Source organism: Fusarium falciforme, chromosome 4 (genome assembly GCF_026873545.1).
Source record: "Fusarium falciforme chromosome 4, complete sequence".
In the NCBI taxonomy this organism is placed as follows: domain Eukaryota; kingdom Fungi; phylum Ascomycota; class Sordariomycetes; order Hypocreales; family Nectriaceae; genus Fusarium; species Fusarium falciforme.
Window position 1 is genome coordinate 2466123 of NC_070547.1, and position 27138 is coordinate 2493260.

Here is a 27138-nt window from a genome sequence, read left to right on the forward strand (position 1 = left end):
GTGGAAATTTGCGTAGCTGATGTATCCTCCCTTACCGTGGGCAGGGCATTGATGAAGCTCACCTTGCTCATCTTCCGAGCAAAAGGAGTACCCATGGCTCTGCGAATAACCTTGGCAAAGCGGATAGTCGCAATGATAATAACACTCGGGGGAGGAGCGAGCCTCATTCAGGTCTTGTGCAACCAGAGTCATACTTTTTTATTAGCACGTCAAGGCTCGAGCGTTTGCTTCACTCTGCGGCAAGCTGCTTCAGCCCCTTGGCTGGACTTGATGTATCCTGCATCCAGCCACTTAGTTGGTGACAAGAAATATAAATACTTGCCCAATACAGTGAGAGTAGTCAAATATCCAACGAAGCAATACTAAGAAGCAGCATGTGTAGGCAGATATAGCGTAAGATGGATCCAAGGACGGGAGTTACCCGGTAGACGTCGAACGTGCTGTGGCGGTGCTCTCACTAGCCACATTACTCATGGACTTTGATATCGAGGTTTCTCATGCAGGCTTCCAGGCTCCCGTCGGAGAAATGCAAGAAATAAGTTGAATAATCACTCGTATGACTCCCTCGTGAGACGCTAAAAGGTATTTTTCTGAATAGAGAAATGTCTTGGCCACTCAGAACTGAGCTTGCAAAATTGCAGACCTAGAGAGGCAGTCACCCTGGGTGAGTCATTCTGATGGTCAGCCAATGTTTGTCAGAGCAAGGCAAGGCTTCGCCACACGCGGAAGCTTCAAGGCTCCACCGACCTCCAACGCCTCCCGAGTTTTGTTTGAGGTCGAGACAAACGCCTCTCGATATATCATCGCCTCGGGTCCTACGTCTCCTTCTTCCTCCCTCTTCCTAGACCATCTCCTCATCCTTTCACATCTCTCGCCTCTGCTACCCATTTCCATCCCATCAGTAGGGCTGTTGAAACCTTGGCGAGCGAACCTTCCCAAGACTGCACGCTCCATCTCAGGCATTTTGCTCCAGTTTTTTCCATTTTCATTTTCATTGTCATTCCAGTTTGAAGACGCTTTATATTACACAGCGCAACCATTCCGCTACCATTGGCTACGCAGTCTCTCACATTGACCTCCGTCAATATGGCGGAACAGGGGGGAGGACAGGCCTCGAATCAGGCTCAGAATCAGTCCCAGAATGAAGGTCGAGCATCAGGATCGAGAGGGGGCTCACGTGGTGGACGTCGTAGGGGAAGAGGTGGCCGGAACCGCGGTCAAGGGAATCAATCCACCACACCAGGCTCCCGAGGTGGTAGAAACGCCGCCTCTCAAGCCACCGCTGCTGATGGTACTGATGGTACACCTTCAACCACACCCCAGGTGGAGCAGCCCGCCTCTTCCGCACCTGAAAGTTCAGCATCATCTAGAGGTCGACGGAATCGGCGCGGTCAGCGAGGCGGTTCTCATGGTTCAGAGAACCGAGGAAGAGGAGGATTCCGCGTGGGACCTCATCGGCAATTCGGTGGCCGCTTGACCACCACAACGGAAGAACCGGCTCAAGCAACTTCCCAGGATCAGTCATTGAGTGCAGACGCTCCCGAGTTTGTCCCCGGGCAACCCGTCGCTCCACGGAGGTAGGCTTTGCTTAACCGTATCACAACACGCCCACTTATGCTGACCATCTCAGTGCACCGGAGTCAAGCTCGGCTCAGTCTCAACCTCCGACCCAGCCGCGCTCTAAGGGAGGTCGATCTCGGTCTGATCGGAAACAGGGGAGGCCAAAGCAGGACGTTCCTAAGTCGACTGCCCCCGACCTTTGGCAACGGATCCAGGAGGACATTAGCAACTGGAACTACGAATGCCGAATCTGCGCCGATGACGTTACCCGCAAAAGTTATGTCTGGTCGTGCACCGTTTGCTGGACCGTCGTCCATCTCAAGTGTGCTCATCAATGGTGGAGCACCTCGATGAAGGTAGACGAGGCCACCGGCGATAAGTCATGGCGTTGTCCCGGGTGCAACTCAAGCCTGACTGGCGAGCCCGGTGATTATCAGTGTTGGTGCGGCAAAGATCTCAATCCCAGTCACAACAGCCTCTTGCCCCCTCACTCATGTGGACAGACATGCTCTAAACCACGGACGACTTGCTCACACCCCTGTACCCTTCAGTGCCATCCTGGGCCCTGTCCACCTTGCAATGTGCTAAGCCCTCCCGAGCCTTGCTACTGTGGTAAGCACACGCTTCGCAAGAATTGCAGAGATACCGACTACTACAACGGTTGGAGTTGCCGAGAGCCATGTGGCGATTTGCTATCTTGTGGTGAGCACGAATGCTCGCAGATCTGCCACCCAGGTGTCTGTGGAACCTGCGAGGTGGCAGTGAAGGCTAGGTGCTATTGTGGACGAGTTGAGAAGGAGATGGAATGCTTCAAGCAGGATGAGGCCTGCGACTCCTACGATCCTACCAACGATTCTTGGTTCCAGGGCTCTTTCAGCTGCGAAAATGCCTGCGGAAGGGCCTACGACTGTGGAATTCATCGCTGTGAGACGTCTTGCCATCCACAGGATGAGCTCCCGGCTCACTGCCCCTTCTCCCCAGACGTGGTAACCCATTGTCCTTGCGGGAAGACACCGCTCAAGGATCTCATGGATCACCCGCGCCAATCTTGCGAGGAGCATGTTCCTCATTGTGAGAGAGTCTGCGAGAAGAAGCTCAAGTGTGGCCACACATGCCAGTCATTGTGTCACACTGGAGATTGTGATCCTTGTATGCAGGTCATGGATATAGATTGTCGGTGTGGCCGAGTCACCGCCCCGTCCATCTGCCACGAGGGGGATATCCAGCACCCCCTGTGCTTCAAGGTGTGTCAGGCAACTCGGAACTGTGGGCGGCATCGATGCGGAGAGCACTGCTGCCCGGGTGAAAAGAAGGCAGCGCAGAGGATCGCCCAGCAGAAGAAGCAGCGTTCTGGTGTCGACTCTATTCAGGTTGAAGCTGAGCACATCTGTGTTCAGGTCTGTGGCAGGCCACTCAAGTGTGGTAGCCACTTCTGTGAGCAGCTTTGCCATCGTGGAGCTTGCCAGAGCTGTCCTGAAGCTGTATGGTCCGAAATTAGCTGCAACTGCGGTGCAACGGTTCTTCAACCTCCTCAACCCTGTGGCACTCGCCAGCCATATTGCACATCCAAGTGTAGGCGCCAGACCGCTTGCGGTCATCCCTCTGTTGAGCATCAGTGTCATCCTGATGACGTTGAATGCCCTCCTTGCGCCTATCTCACTGAGAAGGTATGCGCCTGTGGGAAGACAACTTTTCACAACAAGCCTTGCCATCTCCAGCAGGTTCACTGCGGCGAGATCTGTGGGCAGAAGCTTCAATGCGGGTAGGTTATCATTGCCCTTGAAAAGATCTATTGATACTGACCTTGTATAGTCTTCATACTTGTAGGAAGCTTTGCCACCGCCCTGGAGAGTGCGGCGATGCTCGAGAGGGGTGCGAGCAAGTCTGTGGAAAGACGAAACTGCTCTGCAACCACACTTGCCAGAATGTCTGCCATGGCCAGACTCGTAAGTGTTCAAATAAACCTGTATCATGTATAAACTAACACGAGGATAGCCTGCAACGAGTCTACTGCCTGCCAGAAGAAGATGGTTGTCCAGTGCCCCTGCGGTAACTACAAAAAGGAGTTCAAGTGCCTCGCGAGCACCAGCAACCCGACTCCAAGCCGCCCAGAGCTTAGATGCGACGAAGAATGTGAACGCCTGGACCGTAACCGTCGCCTTGCCGCAGCTCTCAACATCGATCCTGCGTCACACACCAACGACCATGTCCCCTTCTCAGACAACACGCTGAAGCTGTACAAGCAGTTCCCCTCTTGGGGTGACAGCCAGGAGAGACATTTCCGCGTCTTTGCTGCTAACCCAGATGAAGTTCGTCTTCGATATGAGCCCATGCGCAATGAGTCCCGCCAGTTCTTGCACCTCCTGGCCGAAGACTTTGGTCTCGAGAGCAAGAGTGAGGATTATGGCTCGAATCGATCCGTCGTTGTCTGGAAGACGGACAAGTTCGTATCTGCTCCGCCCAAGACGCTCGCCCAGTGCGTCAAGATCCGGGCCGCTCAGGCTGCCGAAGCCGCTGCCGCTGCGGCCCTTCGTCCCCCGAGCCCACCCCCCTTTGATAGCGAACCCTTCAATAGCATGGTCCTCACCGAGCCTCGCTTTGGCCTGACCATCGATGAAGTCACAACCGCGCTCGCTTCAGACCTTGCATCCCTGCAGGGCTTCTCGTTCAAGACTGACTTCCTTAACGATGAGGTTCTCATCAAGGCTACAGCGCAGTACTCAGCCTTCCTCACACCCGCCCCAGTCGAAAAGAGCCTTGCTGCTCTGAAGCCACGCATCGAGCAGACGATCCGCAGCCAGAAACTCGCCGAGGGCGTGCTGCTCTGCCACTCGGACGACAAGGGCGCCGTCACCCGCCGCGAGGTGCTCCGCCGACCGGGCGCAGGGGGGTGGAGCGCCGTGGCTGGGCGGGCGGCGTCCAAGCCCACCTCCTCATCGTCGACACCGGCGCCTGAGGACTCGATCAAGCCCGGCCGCAAGCTGCTCGGGCTTAAGAAGAAGAAGCCACAGCAGCCCGAGGCGGGCAAGGTGTGGGCGGCACTTGACGGGGATGTAGAATGCTAGGACTAGTAGCAAAGCATGTTTCCAAGGCTAGGTCAATTCAATAACTATGAGTCTAAATCATGTCTATTACCGTGTTTTGGTATTGTCAAAGTGTCCAAGTGGTTCTGTTGTGACATGCCCCCAACAATTCCATGACCTTTCCATTTAGACCCAGGACCAAATAGCTGGTAGCCAATACCGAGTATTCAATGACAAGAAAGCCACAAGGTCAAAGCTGTTGAGCCTGTGCTTTTGCTTTTAGACCTTTGCAACTAGCATCGTAATCCGAGACACAATGTCACCTCCAAGAGTTAGTTTGGCGTCACGAGAGCAATGTATAGGAGGATCACATGGGAGACAATCCCCACCACACGAGAAGGTAAAGTTGGTCAATCTTTCATTAATTTCCAGGTTTCTTCTATGGAAGCGGGCAAATATGCAAATTCGTGTGTTGTTGTACATGAGGATGATGATGATGGATGCTGGGTAGGATTTCTTTTTTTGCGCAACAAAAACAAAGACGGAGGGTATCATTCAATCGTGAGTGTATGCATGCATGCTGTATGTGATGTTTCCCTTACTCTGACCCCGAGGTGATGATGTGCGTGGAAAGATCTACGGGAACACCCCGTCCTATATGCGTGTCTTCTCCCGTGGTGACTCGCCTGTCACCTCGGCGATGAAATCTGACATGGCCTCGAAGTAACCTTCTTCGAGAACGCTCGAGTTATGGTCGCCACCGGGCAGGGGCTTCCACCGCTTGGTGGGTGCCGTGGAGATCTCGTACAGTTGCTTCATGTGCCGTGGTCTGGGAGCTAACGTTAGCCTATGTTCCGGCTCACATCGTTGGCGACTAAAGCGGAAGGATGGGTTGGATCGTCAGGGAATATTTGCTTTCTTATCAAGACCACGAGGGTTCATCTTTTGTGGGTGATGCAAATTTGATCATCACAGGATCAAGTAGTGGTTGGAGTGTGCGGATAGAGGGAAGACTTACGGGACGATCTCATCCTGCAAGCCACTGATGAAGAGGGTCGGCACCTTGTTGATACTGGGTAGTATCGACTCGCTGGGCCAGACCTGGTGGCATAGCAGGGTGAGGTATTTGGCAGGAGGCACAACGGAAGGGATAAGCTTCCGGATGGAGAGAAACGTGTTCTCGAGGATCAGGCCCGTAATAGCACCCGAGTCCTGGTTCTTGGCCACCAGCTTGATGCTGACGGCACCCCCCAGGCTCTGACCGTAGACGATGAGCTTGTGATCTCGTGTCTCGGCCCGCTGCCGAAGATAGTTCAGCCCCGTTTGAGCGTCAATGTTCAAACCAGACTCGTCGGGCTCGCCGGTCGAAGAGCCGTAGCCTCTATACTCCAGCATAAACACATTGCAACCAATATAGTTGATGATCATACGAGCAATGGGTAATCGGTGGCCGATGTTCCCAGCATTCCCATGAAACATCAAAATGGTGACATTGGAGTTCTTGTGGCCACGAGGGCCCCGGATGTAGTAGGCCGAGAGCTTCTCGCCATCGTCGGTTGGGATATACAACTCCTCGAAGTTTTTGATGCCAAAGTCAGAAGGTTTGGGAACGTCGGAGCGAGAGTTTGCGGGAATGTGGCTCGGATAAATCAATGCCCTAATGCAAGCGAGAGAGGCTGGGTTAGCGCGGGGGACGGCATGATGATGTTGCGGGTCGGAGAGTGGGTAGAGACAAGCGGAGGAGAACGGAAGACAATGGACGGACGGATATACGAACTTTTGCTTAAAGTACAGCAGCGAGGTGAGGACGGCGGCGATGCCCTGTAAAGTTGCGCACGGCGTGGTCAGCTCATGTGGACTTGGACGTAGCGGGACTGGGACCTGCATTCAGGCGGATGGACGACGGCTTGCTGCGGAGTCGACGTACCGTGGAAGCCAACGCGGGCAGACGCATGTAGCCGGCGACCGACGTCAGTATCGACACGGTCTGCTCGAGGTAGCTGGACGAGGTTGGCGACGGAGGAGGGTTGGAGCTGGCCATGTTTGTTCGGCCGGTTTTGCTGGGCATTACAATGGATGGACACAAACGAACAAGCCAGGGGTAACGGCTGCGAGGGTCCAAAATGCGGTGACCCAGGGCAAGCCTCCCCAAAAGGACAAGAGAGAGAGCGGTGGAGGGTTAAGGAGACGATGGCCGTTGGGGCCTCTTGCGTCGACAATGAGATGGCAGCCTAACAAGGGAAAACGTGTAGTTGCTGCGGACGAGGCGTAGGACAGACAACAGCTGATTCCGATGCAGGCCTATCCCAAGTTTGCATGCATGCAGACAGTGACCGGGAGTTGAAGCTATCCAACGGAGAGGTTCGGAGGACGTAGGTTGGTGATGGAGGCAGCGTCCGTGTCGTCGTCGTTGTTGGGGAAGAAGAGAAAGAAGGACAGAATGAATGAGCGGAGTGTTGGGCGAAAGGATTGATTGCCGAGCTAGTAGGCGATGCCAATAGTAGCTATTTCCTTCTCATAGGCCCTAACTGCAAAAAACAAAGGTGAATACCTCTCGATGGACCTCTGAACCCTGCCGTCTATCTCGGGAGCGATCCCACTTAAGGTAGTCCCATGCAGGAGCGCGATATGGGGTTCGCAGTGAGGACAAGACAGGACAAGACGAGATGGTCGACGGCGGCGAGGTCGGAGGCGAGCCGAGGCTGAAGCCGTACAAGGCGCGTGGGATGGGATGATGTTGGAGGACGACTTTGACAGACAGTGGCCCAAAAGGGGACGTTGAAGAAAGGCGGAGCAGGGGTCGGAGTAGAGGTATAGTAGGGACGGAGAGTATCGCTGGTCTTGGAGGTTATGGTGGAGTTGAGCCGGACCTGGGCGTCTCGTCTCACGAGGTGGAGAGGGATCTGACCAGAATCAAAGGTTTCGAGAAAGAAGAGGGACGGGCAGAAGGTAAGAGGGAGAGCATGTTGCCTGTTGGCAATCCCCCAGAGTCCAACGAATTCGAGCACGAGCACGACCCGACCACCTCAACAATGAGAGCACGGAGGAGAGAGATTGGAAGGCTCCTATCCTCCATCTTGCTCGTTATTGGTGGGGCACGGATGATCTCAGCTCGGTGAGGTGGGGAGAGGGGAGATGATGCTACTGAGTAGTACATGCTCGACATACGCAACAGAGGTCACGGCCAACGTTAGCTCCGCGACTAAGGTACCCGGGCCGCCATGCCATCTCAGGTACCCGTGTGCCCTCTGCGCCCCTTACCTGACGCTCACGGGATCCCCCATCAATGAAGCTGACACACCAGGCGAAACAGGCACAGCTCGAGCCATCCCCTCTGCCAAACGGGATCGACGAGACGAGACAACTCCAGGTTTATTATTATCCGTAAGATGCTGCGTATTACGTGGGCGCCTGAGTTTTCCTACTTGGCGGGCTGTGGTGCAATGCCACGACGGCAGTGACAATGACGGACGGACTGACTGACAGATAAGGAGGGGGCGGGCGGGTTGTGTGCAACGGCTGCCAGGGGACTCATTGCGATGATGTCGGTGGAAATGAGCACGGCACGCCATTTCCCAGCTAGGAAGCTTCGAGGAAGAAACGAACGAGCTTCTCCACGACACCAACAAAAGCTCAGAACACCGCAGTTCGGCGCCAACGTGAGGACGGACGGACCAAGGGGCGGTCGTCCAATCGAAGCAACCTCATCTCGCTCAGCCGTTCATCCGAGGGAGATCTTGATATGTGCGACCACATTGTGTTATTCTCGTGTGTCTCCCCAGATCCTGAAAGGTCTCTGAGTCAAACGTGACGGAGGAGGGCGACAAGGGGATGGGGCGAGGAGTACGCGATGTGACTGCCATTGGCGACTTGTCAAGCGTGTAATCGTGGCATTGACATGTCACGGCCTGCGCCCCTGGTTTCTGGCCCGGCGGAATTGGGCTAACGGGCGTGGCCTGCATAAGGGCATGTATAAACGACAGCCGTACCCCAAAGCCCAGGTCCGAGACCTCGGGAGGCCAAGGGGGGCCGGGCTGGCTGTGCTGTGCTTGCTCTGTGTCGGCGATGAAACAGCATCTCACCTCTTCTGCAGCAGTCATCACATCTGGCCCGCGCGTGGGGGTTCTTCGCTTCTTGAATGTTATACACGGAACAATTAAACAGAGGGACCGAACAAAACTTCGACGAGGAATGCGGATAGCGGGAATTGGGGTCCTCTTGCTTGTTGTCCCGGTTTCTTACGCTTTTCTCGTCCCATTGTGTGAGTCTCAATAGAGATCTGAACGCCTGCTCCATTCCTCAGCTTTCGTGTTGGAGCATCAATCCCGCAACCACATGCCCATCTTGTGCTGTCGATCCAGGGATATCCCCTGAAACACGCCTCACCTTGGCTCTTCCGCGCGCACCGCCCCGGCGTTAGCCTCTTTGTGGTGAGCTTCTTTGGGGCATAGCTCAGAGAGCTAAGGCGACCACGGGACCGTTGGAAATAACGCCGCATCTTGACGGGGTCCCTGAGAGGGATAGAGAGCCCACTCAGGTACGGGTCCAGAGAGCTGGCAAGGGAAGCAAAATCAGACTCGTCGTTCTCTTCTGGTGATGCAGGTAAATGAACCCGGTTGTCTCGTCTTGTCACCCTGTGAAGGTGGGGTGCCGACGGGAGGCGGCATGACGGCCTCGTGGGCGTGGATAGTTCATGGTCAAATACCAGCCGGGAGGATAGTTTTATGCAAGGGGCCAAGGTATGCGATTGAACTTTGTCATGGTAGCCAGATGGACTTTGACTTTTGTTGTTATTGTTTCGCGGACGGTTGAAAGCATATTTCGCTTCTAGGCCCTCGCAAGGCCCCGTGCATTCATTGGTTCAACCAGTTTATGCATGTATGCTCCGGCTGTGGCCGCCGGCGGCTACGGAGGGATATGCCGTCGGAGGCCGGAGCCCGTCGAAGATGGACCGGAAGAGGCGTCCTGCCACGTCCGTCGTCGAGATCCAGAAGCTGCCCCTCCATCTAGACCGGGATGCCCGCCAGCAGACAGACAGGTCCCCCTCTCAGCCTCTGTCAGATCAAGCAAGATGTAAAAATTTTCTTTCTTTTTTCTCCCCGTGTTTGCTGTCACTGCTTCTGCCCTGCCCTGCCCTGCCCCGCCGCAAAATGGTTACTGAAGCTGTCTCGACTCCACGGCCCCTCCTGCTCCCCCTTGTAAGTCGGTTCCCTTTTGGCTCGGGGGATCCATTGAAGCGCTGCCGCTTTGAGGCCCCTCGCCTCGAGTGGACAATGGCAGACAAATCAGAGAGTGATCTGGCGGGAGAGAAAAGATGAAGGAGGAACAGTCAAATCCATCCAACTGGTCAGGCACAGCACACCCATCGCTGCGAAACATGCATTGCAATGGCGCGTGGTTGATCTCCAATATCGAGCGCCTCGTTTTGCGACGAGTCAATTGGAGCTGGACATCCATAACACATAAGCGCGCCACGGTCCAAGGGGGGGCCATAGGGTTTTTTGCTGCAACCACCCTCTGACGGTTCCTGTCACGCCTTCTGACAAGTGATTGACAAACGGACGGGCATTCCCCTCGAGCTTCCGCGAGATGGGCATGGAAGTCAAGTCTCCAATCATCGACCCATGGGCCCGGGCTTGTCATGACTGGCGGCATTGATCAGTGTCCTGCCGTGGTGCCATTCAGCCAATGGTGACGTCGCCTCACACGAGTTTCGAAGGAATGCCGGGCTGGGCTAGCGCTCGCTCGCGCTCACACTCACACTCAACCCAGCGTCTGCCAGGGCGAGCGATGAGACTCCAGGGCGCATCAGCAGCAGCATCATCATCATCAGGGTTCTGCTAATTCGGGTAGTGTAATGGCAAAGCGTCCAATCAGTGTCTTCTGGGCGTCGCCGGAGCAGCGCCCTCACACACACTGATAGGCTGAGACATGACTGGGGTTGTCCAACCAGACGTCCGTGTTTTGGATGTTGCTCGAAAGGAGGCTTCTCCTGGGCTGGTTCTGTTTGGTGTGTGTTGCATGTGTGTTGTCGCTCTGGTGTTGGTGCTCGTGCTGGCGCTCGTGCTGGCGATGAGCCATCCATCCATCTCACGCCAGAACATTGGATGTCCTAATTTTGGCCCTGGATGCAACGCGACGCCCACGCATTGGATCTTATGCTGTGTTGTGCAAGTTCCTGAGCTGTTCGTTGGCTCTTGTTGAGTTGTTGCTGTAGGTTCGTTCTTGCCCTTACAGGCCTTTGTTTGGCTGGTACGTCAGTAGTTTCATCTGCCGCATCCACCTCAGCCGCCCTCTTTTTTATTTTTTTTTCTCCGTCACCCACATCCTCTCCTTCTCCTTCAACCACAACAACAACATCAACATCAACAAATACCGGTTCGCTGATCTTCACGAACCAGTTCGTTCGCTTGTTGACTCCCCCTCCCCCTCCTTCTCACATTCTGGAGCCATCCTAATTAAACCTGCGATCACACGCCACCGTTCCCGCCCACTACCCGCGCCTCCATCATCACGCTACGGCCAACAACACGCTTGCTTGGGACCAAGCCAGAGATCCCGCCGCCGCAACAACCGTGCCCTCGGAAGCTCGACCAGAACCCTGGCTCGTTTGCTCGCTCGCCCTGCCCGCCCTGCCCTGGCTTGCAAGCCCCTCCACCTGACTTGGGGGCTCTCTCATCTCATCTCTCTCGCTATCTCGCTATCTCTTGTCCCGCCCGCCCCTCCATCCAAACTCGTGCTATCGTCGTCGTCAAACTTGACTTTCCGCCTTTTCTCCCGTCCTGTCTTGACCTGGGCGTAGCATTCCTCTGCCCCTCTCAAGTGCTCCGCCTCGCTCATTCTTTGCTGCTCTCTGCTCGTCGCCTTATGCTACCCAAGTAGTGCCCAACTGAACCCAACTCCAGCCTCTGAGAGCTAGTTTTTTGCGCCTGTCATATCAGCAACTTGGGTCCAGGCCATACAGAGCTCTGCAAACTGGGCAGCCCCCGATTTTTTCTTGCATCAAGAGTGCCCAAGGAACTCGCCTCGGCCGAATCACTTGGTCGCCCGTGGCCCTTGCGAGCCCACTGATCGTCTCGGCATCCAGCATTTTCTGCAACCTCTTCCAAGGTCTCTCTCGAAGCCTGCCTGACGCTCCCGTTAAATACCGCGGCGGCCACTTGACCTGCAGCTTGCCTCTTCTCCTGTCCCTCTGCCCAACTCGCCTCGCCCAATCATCGACACTCGGATCGGGAGTATCACCCCTCTGAGCACTGCAGCCATGGTCTCCTTCTCCTGTGAGGTACGTTGTGGATTGTCTTTTCTCTTCGATTGCTCGCTCGCCAAGCCCCGGTTCGATTATCCATTCCCTTGCTGCTGCTATTCATGCTGCATACCTTGTCTTGTGTGTACCGCCGCCGCCAATAAGCCCGGCTACATATCTCGTACACAATTGCCCACCCACCACCCTCACCCTCACCCTCAGACAATGCCCACCCCCCAGGATATCATCATACACGCCTGACATCCCTCCCACCACACCATTCTTGTCACGAACTGTCTCCTTCAAGGGACACCCCTTCTTCCCCATGCCGATCTCCTGGCCCACCACAACGTTCTCGCCATGCTCTCGCCTCCCCTGGCATCCCTCAAATATCCCAGTCCACCACCCCGCCGCATCGAACGAGTCTCCATTGTCTTGCATCCCGCTATATACCCTTTCTCGTCTCTACTTACATATTATCTCTTGTTCTCGACCTCATCTCTCTGTACTATACCCATCTAACCTCACCGTCTCTCACAGGCGTGCGGTGACGTCCTCACCAAGAAGAAACTCGACCCTCATCGAAACCGCTGCCGCGGCGCCACCTTTACCTGCATTGATTGCATGGTACACTTCCCCGGCGTCCAGTACCGATCTCATACCGTACGTATCACAGGACATGGCAGGCATCTTGGGAGTCATAGCTCCCATGTCCTCCCACTCCCTCCAAGCCCCTGAGTCTGTGTCATGTCTTCTGACATCATATAATAGAGCTGCATGACCGAGGACCAAAAGTATCAAGGCGCCCTCTACAAGGACAACAAGAACAAGAACAAGAAGCAGAAACACAGCCACCCCAACTACAACCCTCCCACCACTCCCCAGCAGAACCAGACTCAGGTCCAGTCTCTGTCCCAAGCTATTGTCAACACCAACGACAATAACAACGACGACGACGAAGACGCTATTATGGCCCACCACGCCTATGTCGAAGACCTCCCTGAAGACCGCGACTACGAATGGGCCGAGTACGAGGAGGAAGATGACAGCAGCGACGACGAGTTTGCCGGCGGCCCCCCACCAGAGGCCCCGACTCCTCCTTCAGCTGCCCCTGAACCTCATGTCGACGTATTCGAGTTCCTCGTTGGAACGGGACAGACGCCCAATGCCTCCAACATGAACCTCGCAGCCTGCCACGGACTGGCTGACGCTGAGCCAAGCACTTCACTGGTGCGATACGAACCCAAGACGGAGGGCTACCCTTATATGGAGGAAGACGATGACGACGATGACGAAGATGAGGACGAGGATGATGAGGACGATGAGCCTGTGGCCAAGTTCGCCAATGCTCCTCCGCCTGAGCCTCAGTTTGTCACACCAGCTCCGAAGACGGAGAGACGCAAGAGCCGAAGCAGCACCGAGAAGAAGGACAAGAAGCGCAAGCGATTACACGTTGAGGTCCCCAACGACCAGGTCATGACTGATGCGCCCCCTGTGCTGCACTCGGGACTGACTGGTGGTCTGAGCCGTATGATGCGCCCCGTCTTCCCCCCATCTCCCGATTACTCTGGTGGTGACGCCCCTGAAGTCTCCCCTGCGAGCCCCTTGAAGAAGTCGAAGCACTCGAAGAAGCACGCCGCTGGTCACAGCCTGTTTGGCATGATTGCGGGCGCCACCAAGCCCAAGTCTAAGAGCAAGTCCAAGACCAAGTCGTCAAAGACCAAGTCATCCAAGACTAAGAAGACATCTTCGTCAAAGAAGCACTCTCACAAGGAGAAGAAGCCTCAGCTGATCGAATACCGACCTCAAAGCAAGGACGGCAAGACCGAGCCTGGCAACAACCAGGTGATCCTCTTCAAGCCTCGTGCCGACGTCTTCCTCAGCTTCGTGGATAAGGGACCCGAAAGCGAGAAGGGCCTGAGCATGAACAAGGTCTTGAAGCGCTTCCACCGGGAGCGTGAAGCTACGGGCAGCGAGCTTGGCAAAGGCAAGGAAGAGAAGGAACTCTGGCGGTCGCTACGTCTTCGCCAGAACGAACGAGGCGAGATCGTCTTGTTCTCTATTGAGTGAGTCTCCAGCTGAGGCCATACACCAAACATACAAAGAAAGAAACGAAAAGAAAAAAACAACAGTGGGCAACCATGGCTGGAAGCCAAACGGATGTCGAAAGGGACAACGGAGTTATGAGGTCGCCGATGCATTGGAGCAACGCTTTCACGATACCTTGAGGGACATGCTTTCATTCTGTGTACAAGTTCATTTTTGAGACGGGATGGGAATGGGATAGAAGGGGTCCGGCTCGCCCGCCAGGTGTGTATCTGGCGGTTGCGACACCCGGGCCCCCGGAACCTGGTTGGGCAATTCCGTGTATAACTATACAGGGGAGCGGATGATGGGCGGACCATGCTTGAAGCATAGGACCCCCTCTTTTTCTTCATGTCCAGATGAGATTTTCATCTTTGGGAGACTATGTTTGTTTTTTCTAGGAGTGGACTGGTGGATGGATAATGGGCGGTTGGGGAGCATTTGATGGACAGGACAGGACAGGATACCACGGGAGACAGACGTCTTGGGAGCGTTTATATAGGGGCGCAACAGCTGCCCCGGGGATGCCCTCTGGCTCTGGCACTGAGCCATGGCATCATGCTTTGATGTTTTGAGCATCTGATATTGACAACGTAATGTGCATTCTAATCTTGTACATTTGAATTGGAAATCAATCTACATGAATCTATCTATCTGATCTGTCTACATTACGCGCAATGGTAGTATGTGCTGTACCAGGGCTTCGCGACGACACAACGGGCACTCAGGTTTCTCCCTCACCCAATCTCCTATGCACTCCCAGCAAAAGACATGGCCACACTGTGTCGCTGAGGGATCCCTCATCTCTTCCAGGCATAGTGTGCATTTTCTCTGCTGCCCACCCTTTATGTAGCCCATGGCCTTGTCGCTTGTCAACTGAATCCGCGGCACTGTTGCCAGGGGCGTGTGAGTAGCAGCGGCAATGTCGACCTTGGACTTGGGGCTTTGCGCACCCTGGGAGAGCAGCAGGTTGTTGTCACCATTGTAAGCGCCGTCGTGATTGAGCGAAATCTCATCTGAGGGGAACGCGGCGCGCTCACGCGCAGCGACGGCCGAGTCGGAGAGGGTGGAGCGGATGTGCATGTAGGTCTGGACGGTGAGCTGGACAACGAGTAGGACGCCCAGAAGCTCGTAACCAGCGCGGTCGGGCGTGTCGGGGACGGTGCGTGTGAAGACGTAGCGCAGGGATAGGAGTCTCTTGGAGAGCTGGTAATAGGTGCCGCTGAAGTAGAAGAGGGCGAGGATGACGGCCTGGAAGGGGGCGCCTGTTGTGAAGGAACTAAGGTGTGTGTCGATGTAAGCCCACAGGCGCGCCTCTCGCCCGGTTGCTGACTTGTCGTCTCGTTTTCGGAGGGCTTCTAGACGGCGCTGCAGAAGGCGGCGCAACCGGGCGCGCAGGCTGGGTAGTATGCGGGCGGCCACATACGGGAGGAGGATGCTGGCCACAACGTAACCCGCGCGGCGATTGATGCCCGGGAGTTTTCCGTCGCGCGCATCAATCTGCACAAGGTCGCAGTACTCCTCTCCGAGAGTGCGGTTGCCGGGGATGGTGGTGAGGGCAAAGTATGTGAGGGCGGCCGCGGTCTGGAGCTCCGGGGCGCGGGCGTGGGTCAGTCGGGCACCGCGAAGGCGACGATGCAGGTCGCTGATTATCTGAGTGAGATGACCGGTGAAGTAGGCATCCTTCTGATGGGCGCGGATGATGTCGGGGGCGGTGGCGAACGGGTAAGGCGAGGAGGATTCTGAGGAGGCCATGATGGGGGATCTCGGCGAAGAGCGTGAGGCGCGCAGGCCTTTGTGGATGGGAGGGTCGGGGTCGGCTGATGCGTCGTGCGAGGATAGACGAAAAGTGCTGCGGTATGTTGAAAGTGCACGTTAAGGGGAGTATCAATACTAGAGGTTGATGAGATTTTGTTGATACGAAAGAGACGAGGTTGAAGTTGGAGTTGAGCCTCGGGACGACGTCTTGGGGCTCGGGAACGCTAAACCCACAGGAGCAACAGGGGAAGAAGGAGCGCGCGCCCCGGCAAGCTCCCCACGTTTACATTCTTTCATGTGCCAACTTCCTTCCTGGGAAGGAAAGTCGGCCGGTGGGTACGTACCGGTTGCCAAAGTGTGACAGCTGCAGTGCCGGGCCGTTTGTACTTGGGATGAAAGGGCCAAGGGGAGGTAACACAAGATGAATGAGACCATGTATTGGTTATTTTGAGTGATTAGAATGCTCTGGACTAAAACTGTATATCGGCACTCCAGCCGGGCAAATGTGTAAGTGCAATGACGCTCACTACCCTGTAAGCCCAGCTGTTACTCATATTTTCCAGCAAATGACATCTTTTTATGAATCGATGCTTTCGTAGTATTAGTCTATCTTGAATAACGAATTCATTCTTTAATGCGAAGCAAGACTATTTACCAGGTGCTGTGTTTGACTCGGAGGGATAAGAATTGGCTTATCTCCCTGCGTTCTTACCAAAATCAAGAAATCGCCGGGAATTTATCTTTAGGTCAAAACAAGGAAGTCATAAGACAAAATATAACAACCCGAAATTTCTTTTGAGCTCTCCAATCGTACCTCTCACAAGTCCATCTATGCCAGCTAACCTGCACAACCAGGACATGCTTGACAATAAGCTGAGCATTCCTCGAAGCATCAATCTCCGTCGGATGATTAACGATCTTGGCATCCCGAGTTACTGAACGTCTTTCAAAAGACCGGGTCTAAAGAAGCAACCAAACGCAATGGCAAGAGAGAAACCCACCAGGCCGATAATGTATATATCCCTCATGCTTTCGCTTGGCATTGTCGAACGCTCTGGGCCAAGGGATATGTGAGACGGGCATTTCCATTGCTGCTCTGTGGTAGCAATCCTCGATATAGGTATGGTAAACCAGCTAGGGGGCCTCTCCTAACAAGAGAGAAGTAGTACTCCTCCCGCATCTCGTAGTATAGTTCCCGACATTTTCTTAAAGCACCATCCTAGGTCCTCAAACTGGGGCGGTACCCCCATTGACCGGAGGGAGAGGACGGCTGGCTTGCTACTTGCTCTGACCCCGTGGGCGTTTCGGTGATCGGGGACATTGTTCTCCTCGATGGTGCATTTAGCGCATCGAACCTCGGAGATTAATACCACGGGCACCGAAAATCGTGGCCATGCCGCAGGTCCCAAAGAAACAGACACATGGGCCGCGGGCGCGGTCATCCACCTGTGCAGCTTGGCACATGTGAAAGGCAGCTAAAGTGCACGACAAGAGATAACCTATTGGGCAAACGAGCAACCCTATTGTGAACCCCCTTCGCTTTATATATGAACAATTAGTCTGGGGCAGAAGGGCATCTGATGTCGAAGCTCTGGATGAATACCCGAAATGTGAAGGTTTCGAGGTTAGCGCCGCTATTCCAATTATATATATGACAAGAGAAGAGACATGAGAGTAGTTTCTCAAGGTGTCACTTGAGATACTGTCTCCATGACCTCGTAGTGAGATGGCCCAGCATGAGGTGAAGATGGCAGTCCGGTTGAGCTGATAAAGGGGCCATGCATATGCTATCCCAACCCCGACTAAGGAACCGAGAATTGTTTCCCGCTCTCCCAGTATCTGCAATGACCCCTCAAGTTCTGACCACAGAGTTACATGCCAGACGTACTCGCGTATATAGCTCGCCGCTTTCTTCCATGTTGATGCTTGTGCCATGTTCTGTTGCCATAAGGTTCTATGGTCTGCTTCAAAAACAGACCGGATCTTCTGATCATAGCCGTCAAAGAATGTAAGACTCCCCTCATGGGTAGATAGAGTTTGAGGGTTGCTCGTTGTCTTTGAAGACGAATGGGTTCTTACTCATAGCCTTCTTCCTTAACACCACCGAAAAAGTAGTTGATGTTATCATCCCAGTTTGAGGGATATCCAATCAAGTCTTCTGCCTCGCTCCTAGATCAGCGCCGCGTGTTCAAACACGACGCGAAAAATCCTCCCCCGGGCTGGGGGTTGTCACCCAGGTATTTTCCCTCCAGCTTCTCGTATATATACGTGACAACCAGTACGGAGGGAGAGGAAAAGAAGAATCAAGCTGGGGGTTGTCCAGGGGCAGATGCTGACGTTATTGGTGGTATGTAGCCTTTTGTTTCTCGCTTTCCATGTAGTCGATAGCCGACTCGTGCTCTCTTCAGACTTGGTGAGAACTAGGCTTCTTGAATCCTTTCGTGCATCGCTTCCGTTCGGAAAAGATCTCCAAGTCATGGTTGATACATACGAATTATCGAAATAGGGAAAGAAAAAAAAACAAGGAAAAGGTAAACAGGAAGGACTTTTGATCTGTGATAACCACCTCCGTCTCTCCCATTCAAGCCCATCCTCCATCGTCCCCAGTTCCGTCCCAGGTGCACACGTAGAGGGTAAATTCAAGGTCACCAAGGTCCTTGGCTGGCCCGCAAGCTCTCTTTGAGCTATACCCAATAGTGGTCTGGAGTTGGCGGACAGTAGTGCTGAGGACTTGATCTCCGTTCTCTACCACCCTTTGCAACATGGTCCCGATCAAACGTTCTATCAAGGAAGATTGCTGCCTGAACACTAGGGATAAATCGAACAGCCTTGACACCAAGGGACCAGAGTGGTATGTTGATCAAGTGTTTTTGTGCAACTGTGATGAATTCGCACCGTCGTTTCATGGTGATGTGGGAAACGTACATAATGAGGGCGGTATCTTTGGGACATTGATCAAATCAAGCTCGCGAAAGATCATGAAACCCACAAAACTTGGGCACATCGACTTGGGGGCAAGTTGAATAAAGCTCTCACAGAAAGAGTTGAACATCTCGTACTGTTCATGCCAAGGCTAACAATGGCTCCCAATAGTTCCTTGCTGCTCGAGGACTCCCAATATCCTATACAAGACTGCCCAACGCTAGTGTGTTGGACCAGAGTTGATGACCTTTCTCGCCCTCCTGCTTGACTAGAACGGCAACAGATCTTGCATCGCTCGCAAGTACTGGGCGCTCTCCTTGTTCCCTAGTTGTCTGTAGGACACCCATGGCCGCCTTCACGAATGCGTTGAATGTCCTCTTTGTCTTTCCACCGGCCAGAGGCCCATCATAGGAGGGATTGAGAGTCTGATCGCAAAGCGGCGGAAGGCAAAGCTTGCCTGGAAGGCTGATAGTTGTTGGATGTATATATTCAAGTGCATCTTACAGAGTCATGACTGTATCGGTCAAATCGGGAGGTTGATATATAGTGCCATTTTAGGGATATCGGAACCCTAGTTGAGATATCTCTCTAAGGGGTGTGGAATGCGAGCTTGCTGGCTTGGGACGCCCATTTCTCAACAATACCCAGCAATTCCTGGCCTTAGCCGGGCTCTCCTCTGGTATATATAGTCAAGTGACATTCTACCTTATCCATGCCAAGATGTGTGTATAGTGGGAGGTCCCCACCATGAGCCCCACGCCTAAGGGCTGACAGCTGCCAAGGACCATGGTGTCGATACTGAAACAAGTGCATTGTTCTTTTGACTGAATTTGGGTGCTCACGCTGAGCGAACTGGTTCAGAAGATGAGGAGAATCGAGGTTGACAACTCAGATCGTCTAGCCTGGCGTCACTGAAGCAAAAGATTCGTCTTCGGCCACAACAGTCGAGTCATGTCTATCCCAGCAGGTGACATGCAGGGTGCCAGTCTAGCCAAAAAGCGCTATGGACCATCTTTTGATCCTAGAAGTCGAAGGGCAGGATCTGGAAGGTCTTGTTCGTGGCAGTACAAATATATAGGGCGCAGCCGAGAGTTAACAGCCTCAACGACAGCGTTGTTTGAGACAACTGGTCCCGCCGAAACCATTTGAGGACAGGGCTTGTGGCCATCGTTGCTGAAAGTGGAATATTCTACCCTTGTTTTCGCCAAAGCCCAGTCCCAGAAGGAGATGTTTCTCTGAAAAACATGGAGAGTTATGCAACATGATAACTGATGGAGGTGGACACCAAGCGTTGAACGTATCGCCTACCGGAGATGCTTTGGGACAAACATCGCTCTTGGGAAACACCAATACAAATATATATACTTGAAGTAATAGTGGGCGGCAAGTATCTGATGAGATGGGGTAGGTCGACAACACACAGCTGATCACATTGTTGTCTTGATCTCGTCGTTGAAGGAAGTGGAAGTAGGGGAAGAAAGGGGGGAACGAACTCGGGTATTTATACACGAGATCTGAGACGTGGACTCCATGTTTTTTGAGCAAGAAGCCAGTGGATGATGCGTACGTATGGTTTGTAGATGCTATCTTTGCTTGTCAAGCTATTGACAACGGAACTAGACAACTACTTGTAGGCTCAGGCAAATAGTTGGGCACATCACCAACCGACCAAAATGGACTGGCTTGCCCAACTTACTTGCCAGGTGGAGTTGCTGTTAAAAGGGTTGTTCGTCATTGTCAACTGGCAATCTTCTTGTGCATAGCACACTTGGAGAATTTCCCATAGCGATTTACTTCTCATTGGGGGCTTGCTCACGCCTTTTCAACCTTTTTCACTAGGCGCTGCAGCAACAAACAATACACATTTTCTCACCTGCTGAAACTCCAGCGTCACCACAATAAAGCACCACAATTCCTGGCTCAAAAAATTGAGAAAAGAAGCAAAAAAAGAAGCTGATGGGCGACAGAGAGCAATGCTCCCGCCAGGGCTTGAACCTGAGACCTTCGCATTACCGATATTGCAGCCGAAGCTGAAGTATTAGTACGACGCTCTAACCAACTGAGCTACGGAAGCCAATCAGCTGTTGTTGAGGTGGCTTGCGGAGTTTGCGCTCTTGAGCAGGGGACAGTGGGTCACGACTGACGGTTTGAGTCAGGTCCAACGCAGGGTAAGAAGAGAGTTTCGTAAAGACTATTGCGAGTTGTTTATGCTCTGTTGAGTGTTGTTGTTGAGTTTCGGACAATTGGCTCTAGGCAGCTCGCAACTGAGCCAGTCCTAATTAGGAAACATATTGATTTTGCGGCTTCTTTAGGGAATCTTGAGGTTTCTCATTCTAAGATAGTCTAATGCTGGCTTGTTTGGCCCAGGCTTGCCCTTTACATTGGCAAACCTCATGGCAGGACACTCTTGAGGATGGCAGGAGTGGACTCTAATCATACGGTGGCTAATTGGAACAGTAAAGTGTACCATCAAGAACTCCCATACGATTGCACGACTTGCGTCACTTATTCAAAGTCAACCCGCCAAGTGTGTAAATGCAACAGTGATATCGATAGTCTATTCAATCGTATGGTTTGCCCATACTATGCAACACTCTTTACAAGAAAAAAACCACCCAACTCCTTGAATTACTCAACCTCACTCTAGTCATTGCGGCGGCCCCAGAGGCTGGTTAAAGTCAAAGGGCGCCATGATGCCCTGCTCGCTGCCCTGGAGCTGCATGCTCAGAAACTCGTCGGTCACGAGGGTGCCCAGCTCCTCCCCCCACTGGGCCATGAGCTCGGCCGTGACGTTGTGGCTGAGCTCCAAGCCGTTCATGAGGTCTGGCACGTTGAGGGGATCCTCTGGCGGTACCACCACCTGTGCGTTGCGCGCTCGCACGACATAATCCTTGATTTCGCCCATGCACGGCCACGTATGTTGGACTTCCTCCATGGCGTCGATGATGGTTGAAAGTGAACGTGCAATGTCTGAATCGTCCCACGAAGCGCCCTGGAAGAAGCGCTTCATCATGATCGTGCCCGCCGCCGTAGACAGAGTCTGTACAAAGTCCAGGGGTAATGAGCGGAAACGGTAGTGCCTCGAGTAAGTCCTCATGAGTCGGAGGATGGCCTGCAGCGACTCGTAGCAGATCTCGACATCCTCACTCTCGGCGATGCCTGGCTTCTCATACATGTGCGAAGGTGGCCGGTGAAGGATGATCATGATGGTATGGAAGAGCATACTAGACTCTGTCAGCAAATAAGAACTCACGGCCAAGGCGAGCCCACTCACTGCATGCGGAGCACAGAGGGTTGCACCACGCCCACTGTCCATTGGTTCCAGTGAAGGGTGCCAGGAAGGCTCGACAACCACTTTGTCAGCGACACGTGTATTTGCCTTGACCTGGCTGCTGCCACCGTCGCGTCCACGTTGCCCCGACGGTTCTCGAAGAGATCGGTGATCATGACGTGGGCAATCTTGCATAGTTCGGCCTGGTAGATGAAGGATCCCACGAGAGCAACACCGTCCTCAAACTCTGTCGCCGAGGCTCCTTTGCAGATGTACGTGTCGAGAAGGCCTTCCCAATCTGGAGGATACTGCAGCCTGATGGTGTTACGCACGTCGGATTCGCTCGGATGTAGAGCCGGAGGCCTTCCAAAGTAGAGGCTCAGCTGCTTGTCGGCGATGAAGATGGCCCAGTAGACTCGTCTCAAAATCTCCGTGTCGCGGTTCGAGGGTCCCTCTATCGAGGCATCCCAGTTATTCGGGTCCAGATGGAGACCCATCTCATGCGCAAGTCGAAAGGCCATGCCGGCAAAGAGCCAGCCCTTTGACGTGTGGCCTACACCAATCTCGCGATATCCTAATAGGGCCAGGGCCTGCAGGGATGTGAGTTCTGGACTGTCAAGAGTTGCGTAGATGAGCTGCTGGGCCTGGTTGGCAAAGATGTCCGAGACTGATCGGAAATCGTCGAGCTGCATCGCGCCAAGAGAGCAGATGGCGAAGAGGAGGGCATCCGAGTAATACCTCCCCGAGCCCACATCGTAATCGCGCAAAAAGTACTCGCGGTAGACGAGCATGTGAAACTGATACTGATACTTGAAGTAGGCGGCCATGCACGTCTGCGATGTCTCGTCGTGAGGCGCATAGACGTAGCTGGGATCGCGAGGGCTGCTGGTGACGCTATTGTCGGTCATGGTGTTTGGCATGGACCCGAGCATGGGAGGCGCCGAGTGAGCTTCAGAGTGAGAGGTGCCATCGTTGGACGACAGCGAAACGTCCTGCGAGAGGTGAATGTGAAAGGCGCTGGTGCCTCCAAAGAACTGAGTGGCATGGCTCGACCGCGGGCGCCGGAGCTGGCCGGAGCGCACCTGAGCGGCAACTACCTTGGGGTCAGTGTTTGACTTTTGATGATCTCCAGGCGACTTGTTCGAGAGATCGAGTGAAGCTGGGGGAGATAGGGCCAGTTCTGATAGTATGTCGTCCCTCTCGGTGCTGTCGGCCACGGCGAGCTTGCGGATCAGCAGCTCGAGCGAGGCGACCTGGCCCTCTAGAGCCTGGACATAACCCTTGGATATCGGCCTTGGTTTGAAGTTTTAGTGACCGCCGTTCCTGATGCTGGCCTGATGTGATGGCGCATACCGTTGCTTCTCTCCACTTCCGCTGAGGATACACTCTGTGCCCGCCTTGACGCAACGCGAGCATGGACGCTTGCGGTCACACTTGATCTAAGAGAGAGAGTCAGTCTCTGACATAACATGAGAGAATTACAAGTTGGAAGAGCCATGCGTACCTTGCGACGACGACATCGTTCGCAGCTGGTTTCAAAGAGCATCAGCGCATTTGAGCCAGTGAAGTGGAGCCTCATGAGGGGGGTGGAGAGAGAGTAGACTCACGATATCTTGATGGACTCACCCATCGGAGTCTCCTCCATGGTGACGACTCGGGTCTGGCGGTTTTGCGTGGTGTGTTGCGATATATGGGAAACAGGAAAATCCTTTACAGGCACCAAGAACGGCGCAACGGATAGACGATAGCCGAGGGGGGCTTTAAGAGGCTGATGGGCTGCGGTTGCGGTCGTCTCCGTCTCGTGGTTGGCGGTGGAAATTTAGGTTGGGGTAGCAGTCGAGATGCGCGCTAAATATGGAATCCTCCGCTGTCACTTGACTTGATTTGACCTCTATCGCTCGCAACTACTATCACGACAGATATGCTCAGTCCATAAATTTGTTTCAATTTCTTTTCTTTTATTTTCTCATATACACTTGACCACTGACCTCTTCAACTCATCCCACGACACTTTACTCTCTCTCCTCTGCACGTCGTCTCTTCCCTCAACCCAACACCCTGGCCATGACCCATCTTGCATCATCTGTAATTAGGCAAATCTCATCTCGCAGCTATTCACTCACAGCCGCCGGCAAATAATGTCCTCATTCGTCGCGTCCAGAACCAGCATGTGTCCAGGCGCATGCGCCATGACTAAACCCGCCAGTTCGGCCCTCATCACCGCCTCTTGGGGAGTCACACCACATCCCCAGAAGACGGGCATCTCGTCATCCTGAGCCTCGCCGAGCCGTCGTCCGTCCATCGTCAGCGGTGGTGCTCCCCACTCTGGCTCGTCAATGTCGCTGATGCCCAAGTTCTTCACTGCCTCCCATCCCCACGCGATGGGCTCGCCGTGTGTGTTGCTGTGCCTGTTGGTGATGCGCCGCACGCGGTTGATGTCTTGCTTCTTGTAGGGCCGCATTGACACAACATAGGTGCCGCCCGTAAAGACTCCCGATGGACAGAGCGGTACCGTAGTTCGGTACATGGGCACGTTTCTTCCAAGAACAGCATGGCGAGATGGTAAACCAGCTACCGTCAACTCTGCCTCGAAGCTGTAACTGCAGCCGATGAGAAAGGCCACATGATCGTCTGTCCACTCCATCATGATGTCGCTGCAGTTGGACTTTTGTAGTCGAGAGTCCTTATACACCATATACCGCGGGGCATCAGTTCTCAAGTCAAATCCGGGGGCTAGTATGTCGTCTCCCCCGATGCCTTGGATCCACGACTTGACGGCATCATATCGGCCAGCGGCCACTGATTCAGCCAGCAACGGACACGGGACGGGATTGCGGACGCACAACATCCGAAAGTCTTCGGCATATTGGGACGGGAGGACGATGAGATTCGCCTGGACATGGCCCGGGGCTAGTCCTGAGGTTGAGGTTGTGTGTAGGTTTGCACGTGCAGCCGATCGAACGTCTTTTCCTGTGGCTAGCATCAACGCCATGGTAACGGAATCATGTCAAGACTATGGGAAACTTTATAGGTAAAGAGGTCCTGCTAAAAATACTGTCAACATAGGTTAAAGGAGATAATGACATGTTTAAAAGAAACTCAACTTGACTACCTATCAATGGCAACTGGTAGTACCCTATTGACTTCTAGGGTTGTCAGTCGCGAACCAGATCAGCTTATCTTCAATGAAACCTCAAAACCTGCCTCAAGTGCTATTTCCCTCCCCCAAGACATCCATTGATAACACCAAAAAGCCCTCACTTCAATCATAATCTTAGCTTTGTGTTAGTCTTGTTGTTCATCCTGCCGGACATCCGCCTCCGCCTTCTCACTAGGCGATATTCCCACCGTCATGATAGTCCCCAACTTCCCCACACCCTCGTGCTGCAAGGTGAAGATTATCATCGGGGCCGAGAATTGTAGCATTCCCTCCGAACACGGAGACAGTTCTGTGAAGAGAGTCCATTGTCTGTTGCCGAGGAGTGCAGTTATGACCTCGCGCACCAGGCCTCATGTAGACTTATAGTCTTTGTCACCGGAGCCTCACGTTTGCATAGCTACTGAATGATAACACATCCCGAAGAAAAATTGGGTATGTTTTGAGTAGTCGCATCGAACCCTGTCTCAACCTATCCCCGGTTCAAGTAATGATGGCTGTTGTCACTGTTGCACTCCTTTCACTACCACTAACCACATCTTCATCAACTTTGCCCACGTATACGTCACAATCCCAGCTACTGAGAACCAAACCTCAAGCTCATTTCCAGTGATACCCCAATCCCAAGATATCTCCGAAGAGGGCGCCTGACGTCTTTTGAAACATATTACGGGCGAGGCGCCTCCGCGTGGCGCTTCTCGAAACTTGGCCTGAGTGAACATGACCCATGTGTACCACCATTGGGACCAATACCTTGCTTGAGGCTCAGGAGCTCTTCGAGCTCTCATCGTCATAAAGAGACCTAAGGAACTGTCAAACCCAGAAAAAGAAAGACATTGATTCAACCTCTAGGACATCCTCACTGTTGTGCGAGGAAATATCGAACTGAGGGAGAGATATTTGAGACTTATACGGGCTTGAGGAAAACGCGATGCCAATCGAGATCGATAGATCATGTTCTATACTTTCATGTTGCCGTTGTAGTCGTCTGAGTCCTGGGGAAGTGAGCCACCGGTAGTTGGGAAACCCTTTGCGTGGACATGGACCTAGGGGCTGCATTCCTGTCACCTATCTTCCTGAGTATGTGTATGAGCCCCTCAATTGTCAACTTTCGTCTATTTCCCTCCGAGAGACATTGCTCAACAGCTCTAGAGTTGATCGTGGCCGTGGCTCCCTTCTGTATTGGCAAGGAGGCTTGCTTGTTGTTGGCCTTGAGCCTCATTTTGGCCCGGACTGTTGTTCTTGGACACTTTGAGCCATCTTCTTGCTTGCCCTGGCTATGTTGCTAGATACTACGTTGCCTTCTTACCAAGATACCATTCACCTCCTGTGTTGTCATCTGCAAGATCTTCTCTATTCCCTCATTTAAAGCACAACCTGTTGGCCGTGTGCAATAGGCCCAGTACTAAGACGGAGGCGCCTTAAATGACCTTTCATGCAGGAGCATAGACTTGCCTGTTATCACGACCAGCTCTACGTCAAGTGCGGTTATCTACCAACTCTCCAATACGTGATTCGCTCCCACATTCCACTGAAACAGTATTATTGACCTCATGGCACATGGTTGCAATAAAAACGTTCGGAGCGAGCGCCAACGGCCAAGGTCGCATGAAACAACCTCATTTCTGAAAAGGGCGGGGAATCAGGTCCCAAGCCTGGCGTCTTATAAGAATGATTGGCCATGGCCTCGGCCGCGGGGCCGGCGTGGGCCGACAATAGCGGACACACACAACCAACAGACATCCGGAGATGTTGGACAAGCGGTGTCTGTGCCTGGTCCGCCTCGGCGTCAGGGAAGCCCCCGGCGGCCGAGGTGTTAGCGATGTCGGTGACGGCATCGTGGGGGGCAGGGGCACCGAGTTCTGTCGGACATCCAACTGAGCCTCTGGACGGAGGCGGACTTGAGCTCCGTCGGGGTGTTACAGCGCGGAGGCAGTCATCCGGGTAAGAAGCTCTAAGCGACTCGGGGTGAGTCCGGGGCAGCGAGATTTAACATTAAACATTGGCGGAAGACAGCAGCCGAGGCAGTCAAGGTCAGATAGCGTGAGGAGTGAGTCACCTGACGGACATGGTTGGGCTAGAGTCGAATCGAAGCACTGACTGCCTAGTTTATTCGGCG

The 27138-nt window shown here is 53.7% G+C and overlaps 6 protein-coding genes across 6 annotated transcripts; 2 read left to right on the forward strand and 4 right to left on the reverse strand.

The window, feature by feature from the left end:
* Positions 1 to 1086: 1086 nt before the first annotated feature.
* Positions 1087 to 4625, forward strand: NCS54_00551100 (R3H domain-containing protein; the record flags this gene model as incomplete). The annotated part of the gene is made up of 6 exons (XM_053151012.1): positions 1087 to 1577; positions 1631 to 1998; positions 2296 to 2994; positions 3059 to 3227; positions 3373 to 3506; positions 3556 to 4625. The coding sequence occupies 6 exons, from the start codon at positions 1087 to 1089 to the stop codon at positions 4623 to 4625; spliced, it is 2931 nt and encodes a 976-aa protein (XP_053006987.1).
* A 612-nt stretch (positions 4626 to 5237) lies between these two features.
* On the reverse strand, positions 5238 to 6651 carry NCS54_00551200 (Hydrolase-4 domain-containing protein; the record flags this gene model as incomplete). The annotated part of the gene is made up of 4 exons (XM_053151013.1): positions 5238 to 5412; positions 5602 to 6240; positions 6361 to 6404; positions 6511 to 6651. 4 exons carry the CDS (start codon positions 6649 to 6651, stop codon positions 5238 to 5240), a joined length of 999 nt encoding a protein of 332 aa, XP_053006988.1.
* A 5193-nt stretch (positions 6652 to 11844) lies between these two features.
* Positions 11845 to 13896, forward strand: NCS54_00551300 (Zf-LYAR domain-containing protein; the record flags this gene model as incomplete). The annotated part of the gene is made up of 3 exons (XM_053151014.1): positions 11845 to 11865; positions 12367 to 12489; positions 12598 to 13896. 3 exons carry the CDS (start codon positions 11845 to 11847, stop codon positions 13894 to 13896), a joined length of 1443 nt encoding a protein of 480 aa, XP_053006989.1.
* Positions 13897 to 14574: 678 nt separating this feature from the next.
* Positions 14575 to 15666, reverse strand: NCS54_00551400 (Hypothetical protein; the record flags this gene model as incomplete). Its single annotated transcript, XM_053151015.1, has 1 exon — positions 14575 to 15666. One exon carries the CDS (start codon positions 15664 to 15666, stop codon positions 14575 to 14577), a length of 1092 nt encoding a protein of 363 aa, XP_053006990.1.
* Positions 15667 to 21238: 5572 nt separating this feature from the next.
* On the reverse strand, positions 21239 to 23507 carry NCS54_00551500 (Zn(2)-C6 fungal-type domain-containing protein; the record flags this gene model as incomplete). Its single annotated transcript, XM_053151016.1, has 5 exons — positions 21239 to 21815; positions 21866 to 23155; positions 23216 to 23301; positions 23367 to 23391; positions 23470 to 23507. The coding sequence occupies 5 exons, from the start codon at positions 23505 to 23507 to the stop codon at positions 21239 to 21241; spliced, it is 2016 nt and encodes a 671-aa protein (XP_053006991.1).
* Positions 23508 to 23981: 474 nt separating this feature from the next.
* Positions 23982 to 24854, reverse strand: NCS54_00551600 (Hypothetical protein; the record flags this gene model as incomplete). Its single annotated transcript, XM_053151017.1, has 1 exon — positions 23982 to 24854. The coding sequence occupies one exon, from the start codon at positions 24852 to 24854 to the stop codon at positions 23982 to 23984; it is 873 nt and encodes a 290-aa protein (XP_053006992.1).
* Between the last annotated feature and the right edge of the window lie 2284 nt (positions 24855 to 27138).